This window comes from Capra hircus, chromosome 25 (genome assembly GCF_001704415.2).
Source record: "Capra hircus breed San Clemente chromosome 25, ASM170441v1, whole genome shotgun sequence".
In the NCBI taxonomy this organism is placed as follows: domain Eukaryota; kingdom Metazoa; phylum Chordata; class Mammalia; order Artiodactyla; family Bovidae; genus Capra; species Capra hircus.
The window spans coordinates 14,018,896-14,039,047 of NC_030832.1; the positions used below are offsets into that span (position 1 = coordinate 14,018,896).

Here is a 20,152-nt window from a genome sequence, read left to right on the forward strand (position 1 = left end):
GTGAAATCTGCTGTAAGCACTGAGGCCCAGGAGCAAAAGCAGCAAAGCCCACCATCTAACAGTCATCACAGGGCCGAAGTGTACTAAGTCCCTACTGTGGGCCCAGCAGGTGTTACACTTTACTCGAATTATCTGTTCTCTGGTTCTTTAGGGGAAAAAGGTGTGGTCCCCAGACCAGCAGCATCAGCGCCACCTAGGAACTTGTTGCTGCTGCTGCTGCGTCACTTCAGTCGTGTCCAACTCTGTGCCACCCCATAGACAGCAGCCCACTAGGCTCCCCCGTCCCTGGGATTCTCCAGGCAAGAACACTGAAGTGGGTTGCCATTTCCCTCTCCAATGCATGAAAGTGAAAAGTGAAAGGGAAGTCGCTCAGTCGTGTCCGACTCTTTGCGACCCCATGGACTGCAGCCCACCAGGCTCCTCCATCCATGGGATTTTCCAAGCAAGAGTACTGGAGTGGGGTGCCATTGGAACTTGTTAGAAATACAAATTTTCAGGTTCCATCCAGACCTGCTGATGGGGTCCAGTGATCCTGAGCTTTAACAAGCGTTCCAGAGCTCTTGATCCATGCTCAAACTTGGCCCTAATGATTTAATTTCACCCTCACAGTAATCTTAGGGAAGATGGGAGAGTAACTCAACTGGTAAAGAATCCGCCTGCAATGCAGAAGACCCCAGTTCAATTCCTGGGTTGGGAAGATACGCTGGAGAAGGGATAGGCTACCCACTCCAGTATTCTTGGGCTTCCCTGGTGGCTCAGAGGGTGAAGAATCCGCCCGCAATTCAGGAGACCTGGGTTCAATCTCTGGGTTGGGAAGATCCTCTGGAGAAGGGAACGGCTACCCACTCCAATATTATGGCCTGGAGAACTCCATGGACAGAGGAGCCTGGTGGGCTACAGTCCATGGGGTCGCAAAGAGTCTGGAATGACTAAGTGACTTTCACTTTCACCAAAGAGGACAGTGGAGCTTAAGGAAGTCAAGTGAATTGTCTGAGATCACAGCCGGTACATGGCAGAGATGAGAGTGCAGTTAAGTCTTTCTGAATCCACAAGGGGGCGCTCTGACCCAACATACCTCCTCAGACATTTCCTCCATCAGCATCTGAGCCCTGACCTTCTCCGTGGGGTCCAGGTGCTGGATTGAGGGGCTCAGGAATTGGTGCCCCATCCCTCCTGGGAGCAGGTGTGGGAATAGGAACTGCTGGGAAGGGGCTGGAGGGAGTTCAGTCCTCCTGCTCCAGCAAGCAGGGCCTTACCGTCCTTCCACAGGTCGGCCACAAACTTGTCTGAAGAGGCGTTGAGGAGGGAAGTCACATTGTCATTCAGCGGGTCCATGTTCTTGGTCAGCCAGGCGCTGGCATTATAGTCCACCTGTCAAGGACCACCCCACCGGTCAGGTGCTTCTGCTTCAGTTATGAATTAAGGACAGGGCCCCAGACTTCTTCCCCCACTGCCCCGGATCTTCTGAAGTCAGAGAGGAAACATGAGTGGCTACCATAATAGGAATCCACAAACACCAATAAAGGAACAGACAAATCAGAACTTAAAGGGCCCTGCGCACAGTAGGCCTCAGCCATGACCTACTGGGAAAGCCTCGTCTCTATCCCTGCCTTTTCCTAGTAAGCTTCCTCTGGCAGCCTCCTCCTTAAGAGCCCAGCACGATGCCTGAGATTTCCCAAAGGTACGGAGCTTTGCTGGTGGTGAATACCCTCCCCTCACACTCAGCATTCACCTCTCCTCCAGCAAAGGCTTGACAACAATCTGCTTTTAAATTAAATATGGGACCTCTTTTTAATCTTACTATTTTGACTATGACTTGGAAGGAACTGATCAAATAGTTCTGGTGGGGTTTTACATTATATGGGTTGTTACGTTGATGGGCAGGTCTGATCTTGGCTGTGTGTCAATGAAGCTTTATTTACAAAAACAGGCCGTGGACCAGGTTTGGTACCTGGGCTGTGGTTCACCAACCCCTGGTTTAGAGTATTGCCTGTTTCTATGATGTAGTGGATGTACCGGGGAGTCAATAAACGTCTGCAAGCCAGACTGAGTTATGTCTTTTCTACATGATCCAGGACCCTCCGGAGCCATAGGGAAAGGTCCTGTAATACGATGATGATGGTGATGACAATGATGATGGAGGAGACGCGTACGGGAGAAGCGGGGAGGAAGGAGGAGAAGAAAGAAAAAGAAGACATCACAAATTCCCCTGAGTGGCACAAGCTGGCAATGGCAAACCCAAGGCCATGATAAAGGAGATTTCTGTTGGACTCAAAAGTGGGTTTATTGGTCACCTCATTCCAGCTGGCCCTTCCTGTTGGGTTTAACTGGTAGCAGGAAGGATTTAGGGTCTATACAGGAAAGAATTGCCTGGCTACCATGAAAGTGAAAGTTGCTTAGTCCTGTCCGACTCTTTGCAACCCCATGGACTGTCCATGAAATTCTCTGGGCCAGAATATTGGAGCGGGTAGCCTTTCCCTTCTCCAGGGAATCTTCCCAACCCAGGGATCGAACCCAGGTCTCCCGCATTGCAGGCAGATTCTTTACCAGCTGAGCCACAAGGGTAGCCTGGCCACCATAGTTGGAGCATAAGAGTGGCCTCTCTAATACACATCTCATATATGTCTATAATATACAACATATGTATTAGCCTATTATAGCATATATAGTCTCTAATATACAGGTATTATATATACATTAGCCCATTATATGTTATATCTCTAAATCTTGTCCCTTACTGATGCTTAGACAAATCATGTATAAGGCTTGGCTAGGGTCTGACTTACACCAGATGCCTCTGGGTCCTACCACTCCCAAGTTGCTCCTACTTGGAGCATCCTGCCTGGGTGCCCTAGGATGAAGAGGCCCCCGGGACGTTTGCCTGGTACCTTTCCGGCGTAGTGGATGATAGAGAATTCAGTTTTGTCCTTGAGCTGCTTGGGCTTCTGAAACTTGGGGTGGCTGCCCTGCTCCGAGCACAGCTTCTCCACAAAAGACTTGTCTGTGGCTTTGGGGAACCAACACTCCTCGTCCAGCAGGGCCAACACACCTGGAGGGTTGTTCTGTGGAAGACAAGCAGATCATAGCAAGGGCGCCCGGGCCTCAGGCTGGCCACCCAAACACATGCGTAGGCTCCATTACTGTATCTACTTACATATAAAGGTGGATTTACACGCTCCATCTCCACCCCCTCAATCTATCCTCAAAGTATTCTGTGCCCAATGGACCAGCACTAGGGATGCAAGTGCCGGGAAGCACACACAACATCGCAAAGATTTCACACTTCTAGTAATAGATTGTGTTTCTTTACAAATAAATTCACCTAAGGGTTCCTTTGAGTACAGTGCTCCCCTATGGCTGAGACAGCTTAAACTAAGGTGTCAGGAGCACCATCAAATCTGCACATGCTCTTTGCTCTGGCGGAATGTTCTTTACTTTTTGGACTCAGATCAGAGAAGCCTTTCCTGGCTATTCTGTCCAAAGCAGGCACCCCTACACCACTCTCTGCTTTGTCCTTATCAGGAGTTTCAGTTGCTTCTCTTGTTTGTCTAGTTTCATTGTCTGCTCCTCCAGGAGGGCAGGGACTGCGTCCATCTCGTTCACTGTTACATCTCAGCCCCTAAAGAGAGGGCCCAGCATACAGCTGTTTAGTCGCTAAGTTGTGTCCAACTCTTTTGCAACCCCACGGACCACAGCCTGCCAGGCTCCTCGGTCTATGGGATTTCCCAGTCAAGGGTACTGGAACTGGCTGCCATTTCCTCCTCCAGGGGATCCCCCTGACCCAGGGATCAAACCTGCATCTCCTGCACTAGCAGGTGGATTCTTTACAGCTGAGCATATAGTAGGTCATTCAATAATGTAGCTCAATCAATGGTCATTCAATAATGATCTCTGTGCACCCACTATGTGCGTGGTTCCAGGAGTTCAGGATGGGTCAGCGAACAAAAGCAAGACCCTTGCCTTTAGGAATGAATGACTGGAGAGAGGAGGGGAAGGAAGGGCACGGTGGGGAAGGGAAGAAAGGGGCGGGATAAAAAGAAGCAACACCTTCGATAGGAAAATGTGGGCTAAAGGACAGGGTAATTTAGTTCACGAAGATTCAGTTTACAGCCTTTCAGGACTTGGGGAAGCTGTGCCCGAGTGGAGACAGCACAGGGTCTGCGTGCTGGCCCCACGTGTGTGATGTGGGGCCTCACCGGCCGCTCAATGAGCTCGATGCAGGGCTGCAGGTCCAGCCCGAAGTCGATGAAGTTCCACTCGATGCCCTCGCGCTGGTACTCCTCCTGCTCCAGGATGAACATGGTGTGGTTGAAGAGCTGCTGCAGCTTCTCGTTGGTATAGTTGATGCACAGCTGCTCGAATGAGTTCACCTAAGCACACAACCCCGGGGAGACCCATGAGCATCATGGTCCACGTTAGAGGACTCAGGGCCCCAAGGAGCTCCGTGCTAGAGAGACCCTACACTGGACACCCTTTCCACGAGCCCGCTCTGCCATTTCAGCACCCAGAGAGGGCTCAGGCCCCACTGAAGGCTTCCCGGGGCTCATGAGGGCTGGTAAGAGTTACTTATTCCCATGTCACGTGGTTTTAAGAATGCTGATCTCCATTGGCACAATGATTTATAGATAGAATAACTGTGTTAGGTATTTCAAAACCTCAGTTTGTTTTGGCCATACCCCATGGCATGGGATTTTAGCTCCCTGACCGGGGATCAAACCTGTGTCCCTGCAGTGGAAGTGTGGAGTCTTAACCCCTGGACTGCCAGGGAAGTCCCTTATTATTCCCGTATTACAGATGTGGAAACTGAGGCTCAAAGGAGTAATTCCATAGTAGATACGTTTTGGAGTATCTGTCAGTCTTAACATATTCTCTTTCACTAAGAACTTCCCTCCAACTCATGGGAGTGGGATTTAGTAGCCATTTGATACTCTACGAAGTACTGAAAGACCCTAAAAACAGTGCTTGGCTCTGAGATGACCACGTGACCCAGCTCAGGTAAGATTCAGTGACACTCAATTCCAAGATGTGGGATGGGACTACTGGAAAGAACTGAACTGGCTGGAACTGAGAGGCCGTCTGGATCGATGGCAGCCACATTGCCACCATGAGGGCAGAGCCCGCTTGAGAGTGAAGCCAAAGAGGAGGGCAGCGGAGAGAGGGAAAGGCAGGAGCTCAGGTCCTGCCTGTCGGACCCAGCTTTACCTCTGGCCTCAGTTTACGGACCAGTACCTTCCCCACTGGATTTCTGTCTCTAAAGCCCTCAGCTTCCCACCCTACAGTAGCTCCCTGCCTTTCTCCCAAAATAATGACTTTCTCTAAGTGGAAGCTAATTTCCAGAGAACCGGGACTATGTCTATTGCGATCCTGCCAAGTTGTACCTCAAAGATCTCAAATCCAGCGATGTCCAGGATCCCCAGGAATGAAGCCCCTTGCCGGTGGGTCTTGTCCAGGGCTTTGTTCACGCGGGTAAGTATCCAGCGGAAAAGGCGCTCATAAGTGGCCTTGGCCAAAGCTTCTACGGCAAAGTCTGCCTGCAGGGGGTAAGGGGACAGGGTTACTCCCAGTGGGCTGCGTTTTCACAAGAGCCTGACTGGTGGTCCTGGATTTTTATACTCCCTCTACCTACAATTACTCCTTAAAAGATAAACAAAGAAAAGGAAAGTATACCATCTCTACAACTGGCAATAAGGGACATAATGGTTAGACCTAAGGAATGGCAATGTGGCTAAGTAGTCACTTTCTGTTAGAGGGACCTGGAACAGAGTGGAGCCTGCTCCATTCCAGGGTCACTTAGAGGCAGTCAGTCCTGCCTCTAGAAAGGGTCCAGAGACATGTTCAAAGGTTAAGTCAGCCCTCATACCTTCAACTAAGAGATCAAGATGAGGTCAGGAGTGAGAGACTCTGATGCTCTTGCTCAGCCAGTGTTGTACCTCCAAAACCCGACACGGGACTTTGATTATTCTAGTACTGGATATACGGGGGATAAAAAATGGATGGATGGATGGGTGGGTGGATGGAAAAGTCCTTCCCTGAAAGCCACCAGGAAGTTTAGGTCTTTTTAGCATGAGCCATCCATTGTCCTTGTTGGGCATGTGCAGTAAACGGTGTACTTTCCTTCACCACAAATTGGCTTTGCTGCATGGTTGATTAACAGACCCAAGTTTGGTTAGGTAACAGATGCATGAATGGGTGGGTGGGTGGATGGATGGATGGATGGGTGGGTGGATGGGTGGGTGGATGGATGGAAGGGTGGATGGATGGATGGATGGAAGTGTGGATAGATGGATGGGTGGATGGATGGTGGGTGGATGGATGGATGGGTGGATGGATGGAAGGGTGGGTAGATGGATGGAAGGGTGGATGGATGTATGGGTGGATGGATGGATGGATGGATGGGTGGATGGATGGAAGGGTGGATGGATGGATGGAAGGGTGGGTGGATGGATGGATGGATGGATGGGTGGATGGATGGATGGATGGGTGGATGGATGGATGGGTGGATGGATGGATGGAAGGGTGGATGGATGGAAGGGTGGATAGATGGATGGGTGGATGGATGGAAGGGTGGATGGAGGGAACGGTGGATGGATGGTGGGTGGATGGATGGATGGATGGGTAGATGGATGGAAGGGTGGATGGAGGGATGGGTGGATGGATGGATGGAAGGGTAGATGGATGGATGGATGGATGGATGGGTGGATGGATGGAAGGGTGGATGGAGGGAACGGTGGATGGATGGAAGGGTGGATGGATGGAAGGGTGGATGGAGGGATGGGTGGATGGATGGAAGGGTGGACGGACGGATGGGTGGATGGATGGAAGGGTGGATGGATGGATGGGTGGATGGATGCATGGAAGATGGATGGAAGAGTCTTCAGGAATAAATGGCAACTGCATCACGTACCTGTTCTTTTGTTTGAGCCTTCTGTACCACATCCCGCCCGACTTTGATACGTGGGGTCAAGATAGATCTGGTGAAATCTGTCACATTAATTCCCATGAGGTGGCAAACTTTCTGAGCCGCTGGATGGAGAAAAGAAGCATATTAAGTGCATCACAAAAGTGCAGGCTTGGAAAAGAAGGCAAATCACATGGGATCTCTGTGGTCTGTGGATACACTGTTTTTCCTTCGATGACATGGAACATGCCAGTGACCACAGCATGAAAGAGCCCTAAAAGCTGCTGTCATTAGTGGCCTCACCCCCAGCATCTTACCAAGAGGCAGTGACGGGGCTGGGATGGAGGTGTGCCCCAACTGGGGGCTTCGGGCCAGAGCCAGGTTCAGCTCCTCGCTCTCTTCCCACTTCGTAGCCATGTGATTGTTTTGGAAATGCTACTTAACTTCCCAAACTCTAGCTTGCAGAAATGGTCAGCTATTTGGTATGTTGTTTGATTGTCAATGGGATTAAATGAGGTAGGTATATACCTGACATATAGTTAAATTCAATAAGCATTGTTCGCCATTCCAAGATATATGTGGCAACATATGCAGAGAGGAAAATATTGGAAACAACTTAAACATTTGTTCACAAGGGAGCAAACAAATATATCACGATATTTTTGTAAGTATTTTTTCTCTAGAAAAAAAGTTGCAAGATGATGCCTATAGCGTGATATCATCCATGTTAAAAAAAAAAAACACTCACAAAACACCACTGTATATTGTTCAGATATATGTATGTGAAAGTATAAACGTAAGACCAGACGGGTATATGGTAAAGTACAATTGTGGTTGTCAGGAGGTTCAGGGAGAAGAACGGGACCCAGTTGGGAGAATAAGAGATGTCAGCCTCCTCTATACTGTGTCTTGTTTCATTCTAAAGATAAAGAAGCATTCAAAAATAGTCACAAATGTCCATTCTGAATGGTGGACACATGGGCTCTTGTGTTCATGTAGTTCTGCATTTAAAAAGGTTTTCTCAAAAAAAAAAAAAATCCAACATTAGCTGCTTCCTTAATGTGAGGACTAGCGACACACAATGGTCTGGAATGGTGTGAGATAAATCGTGTAGTTTTAGGATTTCTTCCCCTCATCTTTCTGCAAAGGTGCTCTTTTCATTTCTGTTTCCCTGAGGGTCTCTCCTCAGAATGAGATTTTCTTTAACTTGCCATTTTGGGAGTGTAAGACATAAGAAACAATTGGCAGTTCCAAAGGGAGCTTGGAAAAGCAACCCAATATTGAGACAGGGGAGTTGAGGCCACAGGTGAGCAAGCTGGGAACCTAAGTCCTCCTTCTGGATCAGCCGCCAACAAGCATGGTGGTATCCAGGCCATCTTTTTGAAACACAAAACTGTTTATTTGCAGGGAGGGCTGTCAGATTTAGGAAAAACATACAGGACATCCAGTGAAACTTGAATTTCAGATAAGCGATGAACAATTTTTAGTATAATTATGTCCCTAGTATTGTCTAGGACATACTTACAATCAGAAGTGTTTTTCTGAAATTCAAATTCCACTGGGCATCCTGTGTTTTATCTGACAACCCCATTTCAGAGAAACATGAGGTCTGTCTCCCCAACAAGACCATACATGGCATAAGAAATGGGGCGGTTCCTTCTTGTTTCTCACTGTATCCCACTGCCCGGCATAGAGCAGGTGTTCAAAAAGACATTTTTAACAAAATAAATGAGTGTGGGGTTTTTGAAGAGATACTCCCTAAGGATCCTGTCTCATCCAAAACTTATCTTCCCCTCCACCCCCCACACTCTGACTGGAGAATTTTCCATGTAGGCTCTTCAGCAGTGAAAAGTTTGAAAAAAGAGAAATTAAGTGATAGTAACCCAGCCTAGTTCTTATTAACACCCCAGATATCCTCAGCCAGAAAAATAACCAAGACAATGTGACCTTTCCTCCCATCACCAAAGTCATCCGTTATCTCAAAAAAAGCAGCAAGCACCTGTGTTATCCGGCATGGAAGCCTGGTCTGTGTTTCTTTCCTTCTTGAAGACAATATTTCCGAGTTGCAGGACAGATGACACCACCCTCAATATGGCTGGAGTGAGGAGAGAAAACCGGATAAGACAGAAATGCCAACATCAAGATCCAGAGTCTATGAGTCACTGAGGACCCGGAGCCGGCCCACAGCTTTCCCCCAGAGAGCTGAGCTTTTGTCTAGTCTTATTCAGCCACTAACCTGTGTCTAACTGGAAAAAGCCAAACCACCCCAATGCCCTGCTAAGAGGAGAGAAGACCAGCTAGGGCGGAGCAGAATATTTTTGGATTGTTGCTAAAAAGCGTGCACTACAATGGAATTATGCGCGGGAGGGCATGAAAATCTATAGCCTGTGGACCAAATCCAGCTCATTACCTGCCCTTGAAAATAAAGTTTTATTGGAACCCAGCATACTCATTCACTTACATGCTGTCTGTAGCTATTTGCATGCTGAATGGCAGAGTTCAACAGTTGCCATGGAAATCGTATGGCCTGGTAAGGCTAAAATATTTACTACCTGGCACTTCTATACATCAAGGAGATTGAATGATTAACAATTACAAACAAACAAACAAAACACCCTGCTGTATCTCACAAACATGAATGCTGAAGGAAGACTCCAAATGCAAACAAGAATGTATCACATAAATCCATTTACCAGGCACATCTATGCTGCTGGAGGTCAGGACGGTGGTTATCCTTGACTGGGGAAGCTACGAGAAGAGGCATGAGGAGTTCCATGGGCGCTGGGGGTGTTTGTGTTCTCTTAGTTAAAATAGGCACCAGTTACGCAAGTGTGTTTAGTGCGTAAAAATTCATCAACTATATACACTTACACACAACGTTCTAAATGTAAATTTTACGTCAATAAACTGTATCTAAAGACAAAACAAAGCCCTGTGCTTCTTAGCATGCTCTGGCTGTGTGTGTGAACGTTCATGTTAGGATGAAGAAGGGGGAGGCTTTTCCACTGGTTGTCGAGGCATCTCCAGACAAAACAGTGTGTGGCCAGACCCTGGGAACCCTTCTGACGCCATACTCAGTCCATGCCACTGTCAAAATGGTTTCTGAGCCTGAAATCCTCCCAAGACCATGAGTTCCTGGAGCGTAGGGGGCTGTCCTATCTTCTTTATATTTCCCTAACCTTCTCCAGGGTCCAGACACATATCGGGGAGGGAGGGTAGATGGATGGATGGAAAATGAAGTGATGGATGGATAGATGGATGGAAGGAAGATGGATGATGGATGGATTGATGAATGGATTAGATAATAGATGGATGGATCAATTAATGGATTGATGAATATAGATAGATGGAGGATGGATGGATGGATGAACGGATGGATGGACGATGAAGAGATGGATGGATGGAGGATTGATCAATGCAAATACTTGGCTTTAGATTACCTGAGGTGCTGATCACCCAGGATTTCCAAGAAGAAATCAGTTTCAAGAACAAAACATAGAGATTCCAGCCTACTCTGATTCCTTAGGCCAAATTAGGGATGACAATCTTTTCAGGGGAGATTTCTGGGACCTTTTGGGCTTCCCTGATAGCTCAGTTGGTAAAGAATCAGCCTGCAATGTGGGAGACCCCGGTTTGGTTCCTGGGTTGGGAAGATCCGCTGGAGAAGGGATGGGCTACCCACTCCAGTATTCTTGGACTTCCTTTGTGGCTCAGCTGGTAAAGAATCCGCCCGCTATGCGGGAGACCTGGGTTCGATCCCTGGGTTGGGAGGATCCCATGGAGAAGGGAACAGCTACCCACCCCAGTATTCTGGCCTGGAGAATCCCATGGACTGGGCAGTCCATGGGGTCGCGGTAAAGTTTTATTACAACTGCCCTCGCACATTAGGGACCCTGGCCCAGCTCAGGAGGAGAAGGGCCGAGACCACCCACCCATATGCTCCCGCTCACCACTGGAGAAGCTTTCCTCTCAAGTGAACAAAGTTTCTGTCAAAAGGAAGCAGCTGAGGCAGTTTCTTTAATAACATCTATGAAGGGGCTCTATAAACCGCCAGGTGCAGTACACACAGTTCTTAAACTGAAAGTCTAAATGAGGGATTGCTGAAATGCCTGCCTTATAAGTAGTGAAACTCAGGATTTCTCAGCCCCGGGCACTAGTGAATTTTTGGCCCAGATAGTTGATTGTGGGGGGTGCCCCATGCATCATCACAGGATGTTTAGCTGCATCCTTGCTGTCTAACCACTAGATGTCAGTACTGCTCTCTCTGTTTGGTCGCTAAGTCATGTCCGACTCTGCGACCCCATGGACTGCAGCATGTCAGGCTTCTCTACTGCTAAGTCACTTTAGTCGTGTCCGACTCTGTGCGACCCCATAGATGGCAGCCCACCAGGCTCTCCCGTCCCTGGGATTCTCCAGGCAAGAATACTGGAGTGGGTTGCCATTTCCTTCAATGCATGAAAGTGAAAAGTGAAAGTGAAGTCGCTCAGTCGTGTCCGATTCTTAGCGACCCCATGGACTGCAGCCTACCAGGCTCCTCCGTCCATGGGATTTTCCAGGCAAGAGTACTGGACTGGGGTGCCATCGCCTTCTCTGACAGGCCTGGCCCAGTGGGTACTAAACAGCAGTTGACTGGTGGCCATTAAAGAAGTGACCACCCAGAACCTGCGAATGTGACCTTATTTGAAAAAAGATCCCTGCAGAGGCAATTAAATGGAATCACCTTAGACTGGTCTCTGTGTGTGTGTGTGTGTGTGTGTGTGCACACGTGCACACACACATGCACATGCTCAGTCATGTCCCACTCTCTGCACCCCATGGACTGTAGCCCTTCAGGCTCTTCTGTCCATGGGATTCTCCAGGCAAGAATTCTGGAGTGGGTTGTCATTTCTCCCTCCAGGGGATTGTCTCGACCCAGGGATCAAACTCGAGTCTCCTGTGTCTCCTGCATTGGCAGCTGGATTCTTTACCATCAGCACCACCCGAGAAGTCCCTAGATTAAACTGGTGGGCCTTAAATGCAGGAGACCTGAGTCCAATCCCTGGAGAAGGGGACGGCAACCCACTCCAGTATTCTTGCCTGGGAAATCCCATGGACAGAGGAGCCTGGAAGGTTATAGTCCATGGGGTCACAAAGAGTTGGAAATGACTGACAGAATAACACTAAATTAAACTGGTCCTAAATCCAACCACAAGTGAGCTGATAACAGAGAGAAGAGAAGTCACACAGAGCAGAAGAAACATGAAGGAGGCAGCCTGGGGTGATGCGTCTACAAGCAAGGACTGCTGGCAGCCACAGAAGAGAGGAGACTGACCTGGGGTGGATTCTCCCTCAGAACCCCTGGAAGGAGCCACCCCTGGCCACACCTTGGTTCCAGACTCCTGGCCTCTAGAACCATGAGGGAATAAATTCCTGCTGTTTTAAGCCACCAAGCAGGGGGTCACTTGTTACAACAACAGGAGACTAATATGCCACCCTTGCTACTGAGAAGCAGGAAACAGGTTTCTCAACATGTAACAGAGGCACCACTTGCATCTGTAGAGTGACCCACCCGCCAAAGCAGGAGACATTTACAGACATGGGTTCAATCCCTGGATTGGGAAGATCCCTTGCAGTAGGAAATGGCAACCTACTCCAGTATCCTTGCCTGGGAAATCCCATGGACCAAGGAGCCTGGCAGGCTACAGTCCATGGAGTTACAGAGTTGGACATGAATGAAGCAACTTAGCGCACAGGAAACTTTTAAAAACATTTCAATAGTTGGGGACTTCTACTAATTTATTTGAAACAGTATAACCAGGACATGCACTTAGTGATTTTACAGAAATTGTTGTTTAGGACAAAGTCCAGAGTGGATGGAACTGTGGAAATCTACTCTCTGCATAAAAGTATTCAGTCAATGATGATATAGGTGGAACCCAGAAGTGGCGTCAACTGTGAATGACTGACATCTGAAAATGGACCTAGATAGCCTTGGGGAGGATCTGAGGGCAGAAATGCTGGAGTTAGCTGCTGGGAGTTCACATCCTGGCTGTGTTATTAGTAGCTGTGTGACTTGGAGTCAGGTATTAGCCTCTCTGGGCCCCCACTTTGCCATCTGAAGGCCCATAAGAACACCTACTTCATAGGACTGTCATGAGGATTAAATGCATAGTACCTAAACCCAGGGGTTTCCCTGGTGGCTCAGCTGGTAAAGAATTTGCCTGCAATGCGGGAGACCTGGGTTCTATCCCCGGGTTGGGAAGATCCCCTGGAGGAGGGCATGGCAACCCACTCCAGTATTCTTGCCTGGAGAGTCCCCATGGGCAGAGGAGCCTGGCGGGCTGTAGTCCTCGGGACTGCAAAGAGCTGGACACGACTGAGTGACTGACAGCGCAGCACAGAGCACCTAAACCCAGACAGCGCTCAGCAAACAGCAGCGCTGTGACGTCATCACGATTATGGCGGTCTTACACTGCTGCTAGCTCTCTGTGCAACCTGGGGCAAGTACTTCTCTCTTGCTAAGGTCCAGGAGCCAGAGGAGACTGGTCACTTGGGCCCTCATGCAGCTCCAGGGCTCAAGCCTGACAGCACCCTCAGCTCCCCAATTTCCTTTGACCTTTTTGGGGAGAGTTGGGAACAGCCCTAGATTTATAATCAGGGTTGGTATACACGATGGCCTAAGTTCATCCCCCACGGGCATCAGTCATTTGCCCACTCTCATTTTTAAAAAAAATATTTATTTATTTTAATTCATTTACTTATTTGGCTGTACTGGGTCTTAGTTGCAGAATGCGGGATCTTCAATCTTCATTTCAGCATGCTGGATTTTTTCTTTTTTCAGTTATGACATGAAGGATCTTTAGCTGAGGCATGCAGAAGCAGCGTGCAAAGTCTTAGCTGCAGCATGTGGGAACTAGTTCCTTGACGAGGGATCAAACTCAGTCCCCCTGCATTGAGAGTGTGGACTCTTAGCCACTGAACCACCAGAGAAGTCCCTGAACACCCTCATTTTTTTCTTTTTAATTTTAAAATTATATTTATTTTTTTTTAATTATTTATTTTGGCCGTCCAGGTCTGAGTTGTGGCACACAGGGTCTTCACTCTGTGTGCAGCGTGCAGGATCTTTAGTTGTGGTATGCAAACTCCTAGTTGGAGCATGTGGCTTTAGTTCCTGGACCAGGGATCGAACCCTGGCCCCCTGCACTGAGCGCATGGAGTCTTAGCCCCTGGACCACCAGGGAAGTCCTCACCCTCATCTTAATGCTTGCTCTATAGGCATACCAGGGCTTCCCAGGGGGCACTAATGGTAAAGAACCCGCCTGCCAATGCAGGCAGGTGGAGACATACGTCTCCTACATTGGGACTGTGGAAATCTACCCTTTGTGTAAAAATATTCAATCAGTGATGACACAGATGAGACCTGAAGTGGCATCAGTTATAAATGGCTGACACTGGAAATGGATCTAGACAGTCTCTGGGAGGATCCGGGGGCAGGGGCACTGGAGTTAGATGCTGGGAGTTCACACAGCTGCTAATAACCCAGCCAGGGCATGAACTCCCAGCAGCTGACTCCAGCGCCCCTGGCCCGAGACCCTCCCAGAGACTGTCTAGATCTGATTCCAGGTGTCAGTCATTTACCATTGATGCCGCTTCAGGTTTCATCAGTATCGTCACTGACTGAATATTTTTATGCAGAGGGTTGATTTCCACAGTCCCATTGTAGGAGATGTACGAGACGTGGGTTGGATCCTTGGGTCGGGAAGACCCCCTGGAGAAGGAAATGGCAACCCACTCTAGTATTCTTGCCTGGAGAATCCCATGGACAGAGGGGCCTGGTGGGCTACATGGGGTCTCAAGAGCCACACGGGACTGGAGGGGCTTAGTGTGCACGTGGCATGCTGCAGACATACCACTGCTCGACTATTTATTTATCTGCTTTCACGTGACTAGGTAGGTTGTCTGCACGTGTGCTCAGGTGCCCAGTCGTGTCCCAGGCTTTTGTGGCCCCACGGACTGTAGCCAGCCAGGCTCCTCTGTCCATGGAATTCTCCAGATAAGAATACTGGAGTGGGTTGCCATTTCCTTCTCCAGTACTCTACTGATCCTCAGCACTTGCCTTTACAATCACTTCTCTTTCCTATGATTTACTTTAGTACGAAACTTTATCCTAAGTGAAAAAATCAGCTTTCCTTGCCATAAAGAGATGGCCACGATAAAAATAAATACATGGAAAATGAATCATACTATCAAATGCTAGCAAGAGGCTGGGACCTGCCCAGGGTGCTCAACCTGGGGTCTGCTCTCCAAGGTTAAAAGGGTGATGAGCAAGTGCCAGGGAGGGGCTGAAGACTATAGATGCCAAACTGCTCCTCTCTGTGAAAGTCATCAGATGGACTGAAAAGGACTAGAGAAGGAACCGCCAACCTCATGGTGGGTTTCTGCATCACTTATCGTCTAAAAAATGAGTCCACATTGTAGAACACTCTGGGTTCCTTCTAACCTTGGTTTCCATACCTTGGTTCTGACATAGACATTTTTTTAAATTTATAGAACAAAACCCACCTTCCCACGTACAAAAACAGAGCACAGCACATCATAAAGTGGGGTCTGGGATTCCATGAGACCCAAGAATGAGTCCCAGCCCCATCGGAGACTTGCTGTGTGTCTCTTCTGTGTGTGTCTTTGTTTCTCTGTGCCTCAGTTTCTTCATTTGCAAACTGCGGTAACAACAGTCATCTCCTAGGGTTGTTGCAATATTAAATAATGTGCATAAAGCACTTAGCAGATGGTTTTGTCCCCTGATGTCTTCACTTTAAATATATTAGGAGCATTTTCACATAAGGCAATGTCTGAAAGGACCCATCGTTTTCTTTCATAAGGTCCAACAATAATTGAATAAATCTTCTATCAATATTTTAGTTTGTTCCAGTTTTTTATTATGTACATAAAACTGAACATTCTGGTATATTTTTGGTACATTTTTTAAAAAGGGAAGTTTACCAAATACCTGGCCCAAAGCAAGTACTTAGTCATCAGTTGTATCTTTCTAAAAGCAAAGATTACAAGTAAAATTAACTCATGTTCCAAATAAAATGAATCATTCTTGGAGAGCCGATGTCATTCAGGAAGGGATGCTGTTAGCACTGGATTCTGAAGTGGGATCCCAGCCAAAAGCCACAAAGGCCTACCATCTGTTATCTGACTCATGGAATCTTCTTTTTTTCAGCCCCATGAAGGGGGTTATCTCTGGAGAAGCTGCCCGTCCTGCAAAATGCAGTTGCCCTGCATTTTGGCAACTGTAGCCCTCATTCTGGGGCTTCAAAGGGGGTGCGAACATGGAAAGCAAGGGAAAATTTCCACAATCTTGTCCTTGTGTTTCCCAAAGAGATTAATCTTAAATATTGAGGCATATCTAATTCAGAAGTGTTTCTCGCACAGTATGGAAACCGGGAATGTCTCTATGAGCTTTCCTAGTCTGAGGACCAAATGTGTTTCTTGGTCATTGGTATGATGATATTGACCAATACTGACCCATCGCCAGAACAGCCTTTCCAGGAAGAACCCAAGTACACCCACTGCCACAATTATTTTCCCTCCCCTCCACCTACATATTCTTGATGAGGCCAATAACCTCTCTACCTCCAGCTTCAAGAATGGAATAGAGACCATAACAAAGAGATGTAATAGAGCTTTCTACAACCCTGGCTCATTGTGAGTAGTTCAGGATTATGCATGTCAACCTAGGCAATGAGACTTCATTAAGGGACTCAGGCAAGGAATCCACTCTGCTCATTTCTGCTGGATATAAACCCAATGGATGTAAGGGCTGGAGCTGCAACAGCCATTTTGTTGCCCAGAAACTATCACCTACTTAAAGACAAGGTTACTGAGATACCAAGTTCCAAAGACATTCTTAGAGTCCCAAGAATTTGCTGTTCATGAAGCCAGTGTCCCTGAATTTTCCAGCTACATGAATGAATCATTTTACTTTTTGCTTAAGCCAATTTGGTCAGTTATGGCCAAAAGAGGCCTAACGTAGCCACTTTTCTAAGACAGCAAAAAGCCACCTAAAGTAATATTAATTTTCCTTCTTTTTCCTTTTTTTTTTTTTTTTTTTTTTGAGTGGGGAACTCAGAGAGCAGAAATCTGTCCTGACCAAAGAAAAGTCCCTAACGTATTCCAGTGGTACTGAGGCAGGAAAGGCAGGGCTGGGCCCGAGGATGGTCTCCTCATACACAGACATCAGGTGGAAGGCAAAGCCACCTCCCTGTTTTGCACTTAATCAGGCCATGATTCATGGAGGAGTGGCATCAGCACAGAAACTCTGGAACTATGAGCAAGAAACTCTGACCAAGAAAACCGTGGAACAAATGCAGTGAAAGCGCAGGGGTTGCCAGTGACCCTGTATGACCTTCCATGTGCGGAGCCTGACTAGTAAAGGAAAACTTAAGGGAATACCGCTCTTAGAGTCATGAACAGGGGCTTCAAACGCTCAAGACCAGGGACGGATGCTACTGGATGCAGTCCAGGCCACACTCCAACCCTCCCCTCAATGAATATCCCACCCCTAATCAAAAAGACCCACCTATTTAAAGGGCTAAAAATAAAAGGGGGACCAAAAAAACCCCTGCAGGGCACCCCTCATCTGCGAGGACACCTACACTCTGTGTTGAGTGTGTAACTTTCAATTCTGCCCTAAATAAACTACTTCGCTGTTCCCTTTGCTCCTCAACCCCAGTGTGTGTGTGTGTGTGTGTGTGTGTGTGTGTGTGTGTGTGTGTGTGTGTGTGTGTGTGTTCATTTCTTTTTTCCCTTAGTACCTCATGTTTTTTTTGCCCAAATTCTCCTGGACAAGTTGAACAAGAGCCTGGACATTTGCTAAAGCGTTTTTGGGGTCAGTACCCAGAGCAGGAGCCCAGAGCGGGTCTCCTGGCCAGCACCTGCCCAAGGTGAAAAGACTTACACAGCTGCTCCTCCTCAGTGAACCCCATGATGGCCATGGCTTCCACGGTCTCATTGAACATCTCGTCATCCTGGGCGGCCGGGATGGGCACAAAGCCGTTGGAGAGGAATGTGTAGTTGTTGAAGCCTTCCAAAAGCAAGTCATCTAGAAGGAGAGGAAGATGGGGCGGTGGTCAGGAAAGACACTTCCACTTTGAACAGGAGACAGGAGCCTGATAAAGGGTCTGATCCAGCAGAATTTCTTTCCCTTTCCCGAGACTTGGACAGTGCAAAGTGTCCCTCTGTTTCACTGCATAGAAGTGATCACTAGCCATCACCCGCCTCATACAGTGGTGAAGCTCGTGCACTGCCCCGGGGTGCCTGGCAACTGAAATCCAGCCTTGGGCTCACTTCCTTAGCCAGGACGGTGGCATCTACTCAGAGGAAGGGACATCTTTAGCTCAGTCTCCCAAAGGCATCTTGCCTTTAGGAACAAAGCTGTCTGAAGAGTTAGATTAATCTTTATCCATCCATTTATTAAACTTTTATCAAAATTAAACATGCACACAGATTTTATTTTATTTTTCACACAGATTTTAAATATCAGTGACTGAGCTACAGATCTATATGAAGCTGGTACTAACAGCCTGAGAAACGCAACGTGCAGCTTCTAGTCATCACTGGTCGAAGAGAATTTGACAGGAACTTCACAAGCATCCCAAGGAAGGGGAAAGGTACCCTTGTTTTGCAGCCTCCATCAGCATTTGCTCCTGAACCACCCTAGTTTTCCTCCTCTAATAATCAAATAATTCTCTAGCCATGTATGATTTTACCATATCTTTTTGGATATCTAGTTAGCACTGTGATTTTTGTTCTGCGTACGTTGTGTAATAGTTGATTCTGTCCTATCCTTATAAAACACGTTAAACTTAAATACTTTATGAGAAAAAAAATCAATTACTATCAAAAGGTTTATAATAAAAACACCATCACTTGTCTGATCGTTTATCCAGCTCCTACCTATGGTAGTTACCTACAGTAACTGCTTTTTATCTCTCTTAACTGTTTCTTTCCTGGTAGTTATCACTATTTCTCTATATAATAGGCTTACTATATATTATACTTTATATTATATTAATGACTACTTCTGGATGTGGGTTAGATACTGCCCATTCACTTCCTGCTATGATAGAAAAAGATTTAGTGCTCTTACATCCTCTGTCTTCTCAAACTATTTCTAGCAATCAGTGCATTCTAGGTTACTTCAGTCATGTCCAGCTCTTTGCGACCACATGGACTGTAGCCCTCCAAGCTTCTCTGTCCATGGGCTTCTCCACCAAAGAATACTGGAGTGGGTTGCTATTTCCTGCTCCAGGGGATCTTCCTGACCCAGGGATTGAACCCGTGTCTCTTATGCTTCCTGCACGGGCAGGCGAGTTCTTGACCACTAGTGCCACGCGGAAGCCCGTGTAATAATAGATAAGGCATATCTGGGCTGCTGGTTGTCTTTATGAATAAAGTTTTATTGAAACACAGGCACCCCCATTGCCTTGTCTGTTGTCTATGGCTGCTCTCATGCTACAATGGCGGCCAGAGTGGAGCAGCTGCACTAAAAACCATGTGATTCTCAAAACCTATATGAACTATTTGGCCCTTTAGTAGAAACATTTGCCAACTCTCTGTTTATGACATTCATTAAATATTGTTCTCTATAAAGCTGTATTCTGTAGCTACATTCCTTTGTTGTTATTCACCCCTTTCTCCCTCAAATTTATAATTCATTCTCTTTTTTCCTTACACCATTTGCATTTATGACAAACTCCAATATATCAAGTGTCCTCTTCCAGATCAATCGTTAATTAGGCTGGATTTGATTATACTTTTGGAGGGAATTCAGCAAGATGCTTTACTTTTTAAGCGAAGGGCTTTCATGGGTCAAGTCACTTGGAAGCTACTTGATAAAGTCGAGGTTAAATTGACCCAAGATGCCAGTTAACTCAAGCCTTCGGATTAATTGAAATGCTTGATTAAAGTCACAAGGATCTGAGTCTTTGCCAAGATTTCATTATCCAGACTAAGGATATCTTTAAAAATATTCAATTCTCTCTAAAACCCTAACCTCTTCCCAAACCTATCATCAAGTATACAAGTGGTTCCTAGGAATTTTAGTTAGCCTTATCCCTGCTCAATTTCTGGAAGACTGGAGGCAGAGCACAAAACTTGAACCCGTTTCCAAAAACCAGACTGTTGACTTTGGTGGCACAGAGATGGGAGAAAAACATAAACACTTCTCTCTGGACCACCCACAGCCTCTGTGCTATAACAGCTAGTTTA

General features: G+C 47.1%; 1 protein-coding gene across 2 annotated transcripts in view; it reads right to left on the bottom strand.

The window, feature by feature from the left end:
• MYH11 (myosin heavy chain 11) overlaps nt 1-20,152 on the bottom strand; it is a 127,437-nt gene that overhangs the window by 37,052 nt on the left and 70,233 nt on the right. For both annotated transcript variants that reach the window (XM_018040245.1, XM_018040246.1), the window contains exons 9-15: nt 17,841-17,984; nt 8,898-8,993; nt 6,905-7,023; nt 5,379-5,531; nt 4,197-4,370; nt 2,889-3,062; nt 1,257-1,371 (exon numbers count right to left, since the gene is read on the bottom strand). In XM_018040245.1, coding sequence (XP_017895734.1) covers nt 1,257-1,371; nt 2,889-3,062; nt 4,197-4,370; nt 5,379-5,531; nt 6,905-7,023; nt 8,898-8,993; nt 17,841-17,984 — 975 coding nt within the window. The remainder of the gene's footprint in view (nt 1-1,256; nt 1,372-2,888; nt 3,063-4,196; nt 4,371-5,378; nt 5,532-6,904; nt 7,024-8,897; nt 8,994-17,840; nt 17,985-20,152) is intronic.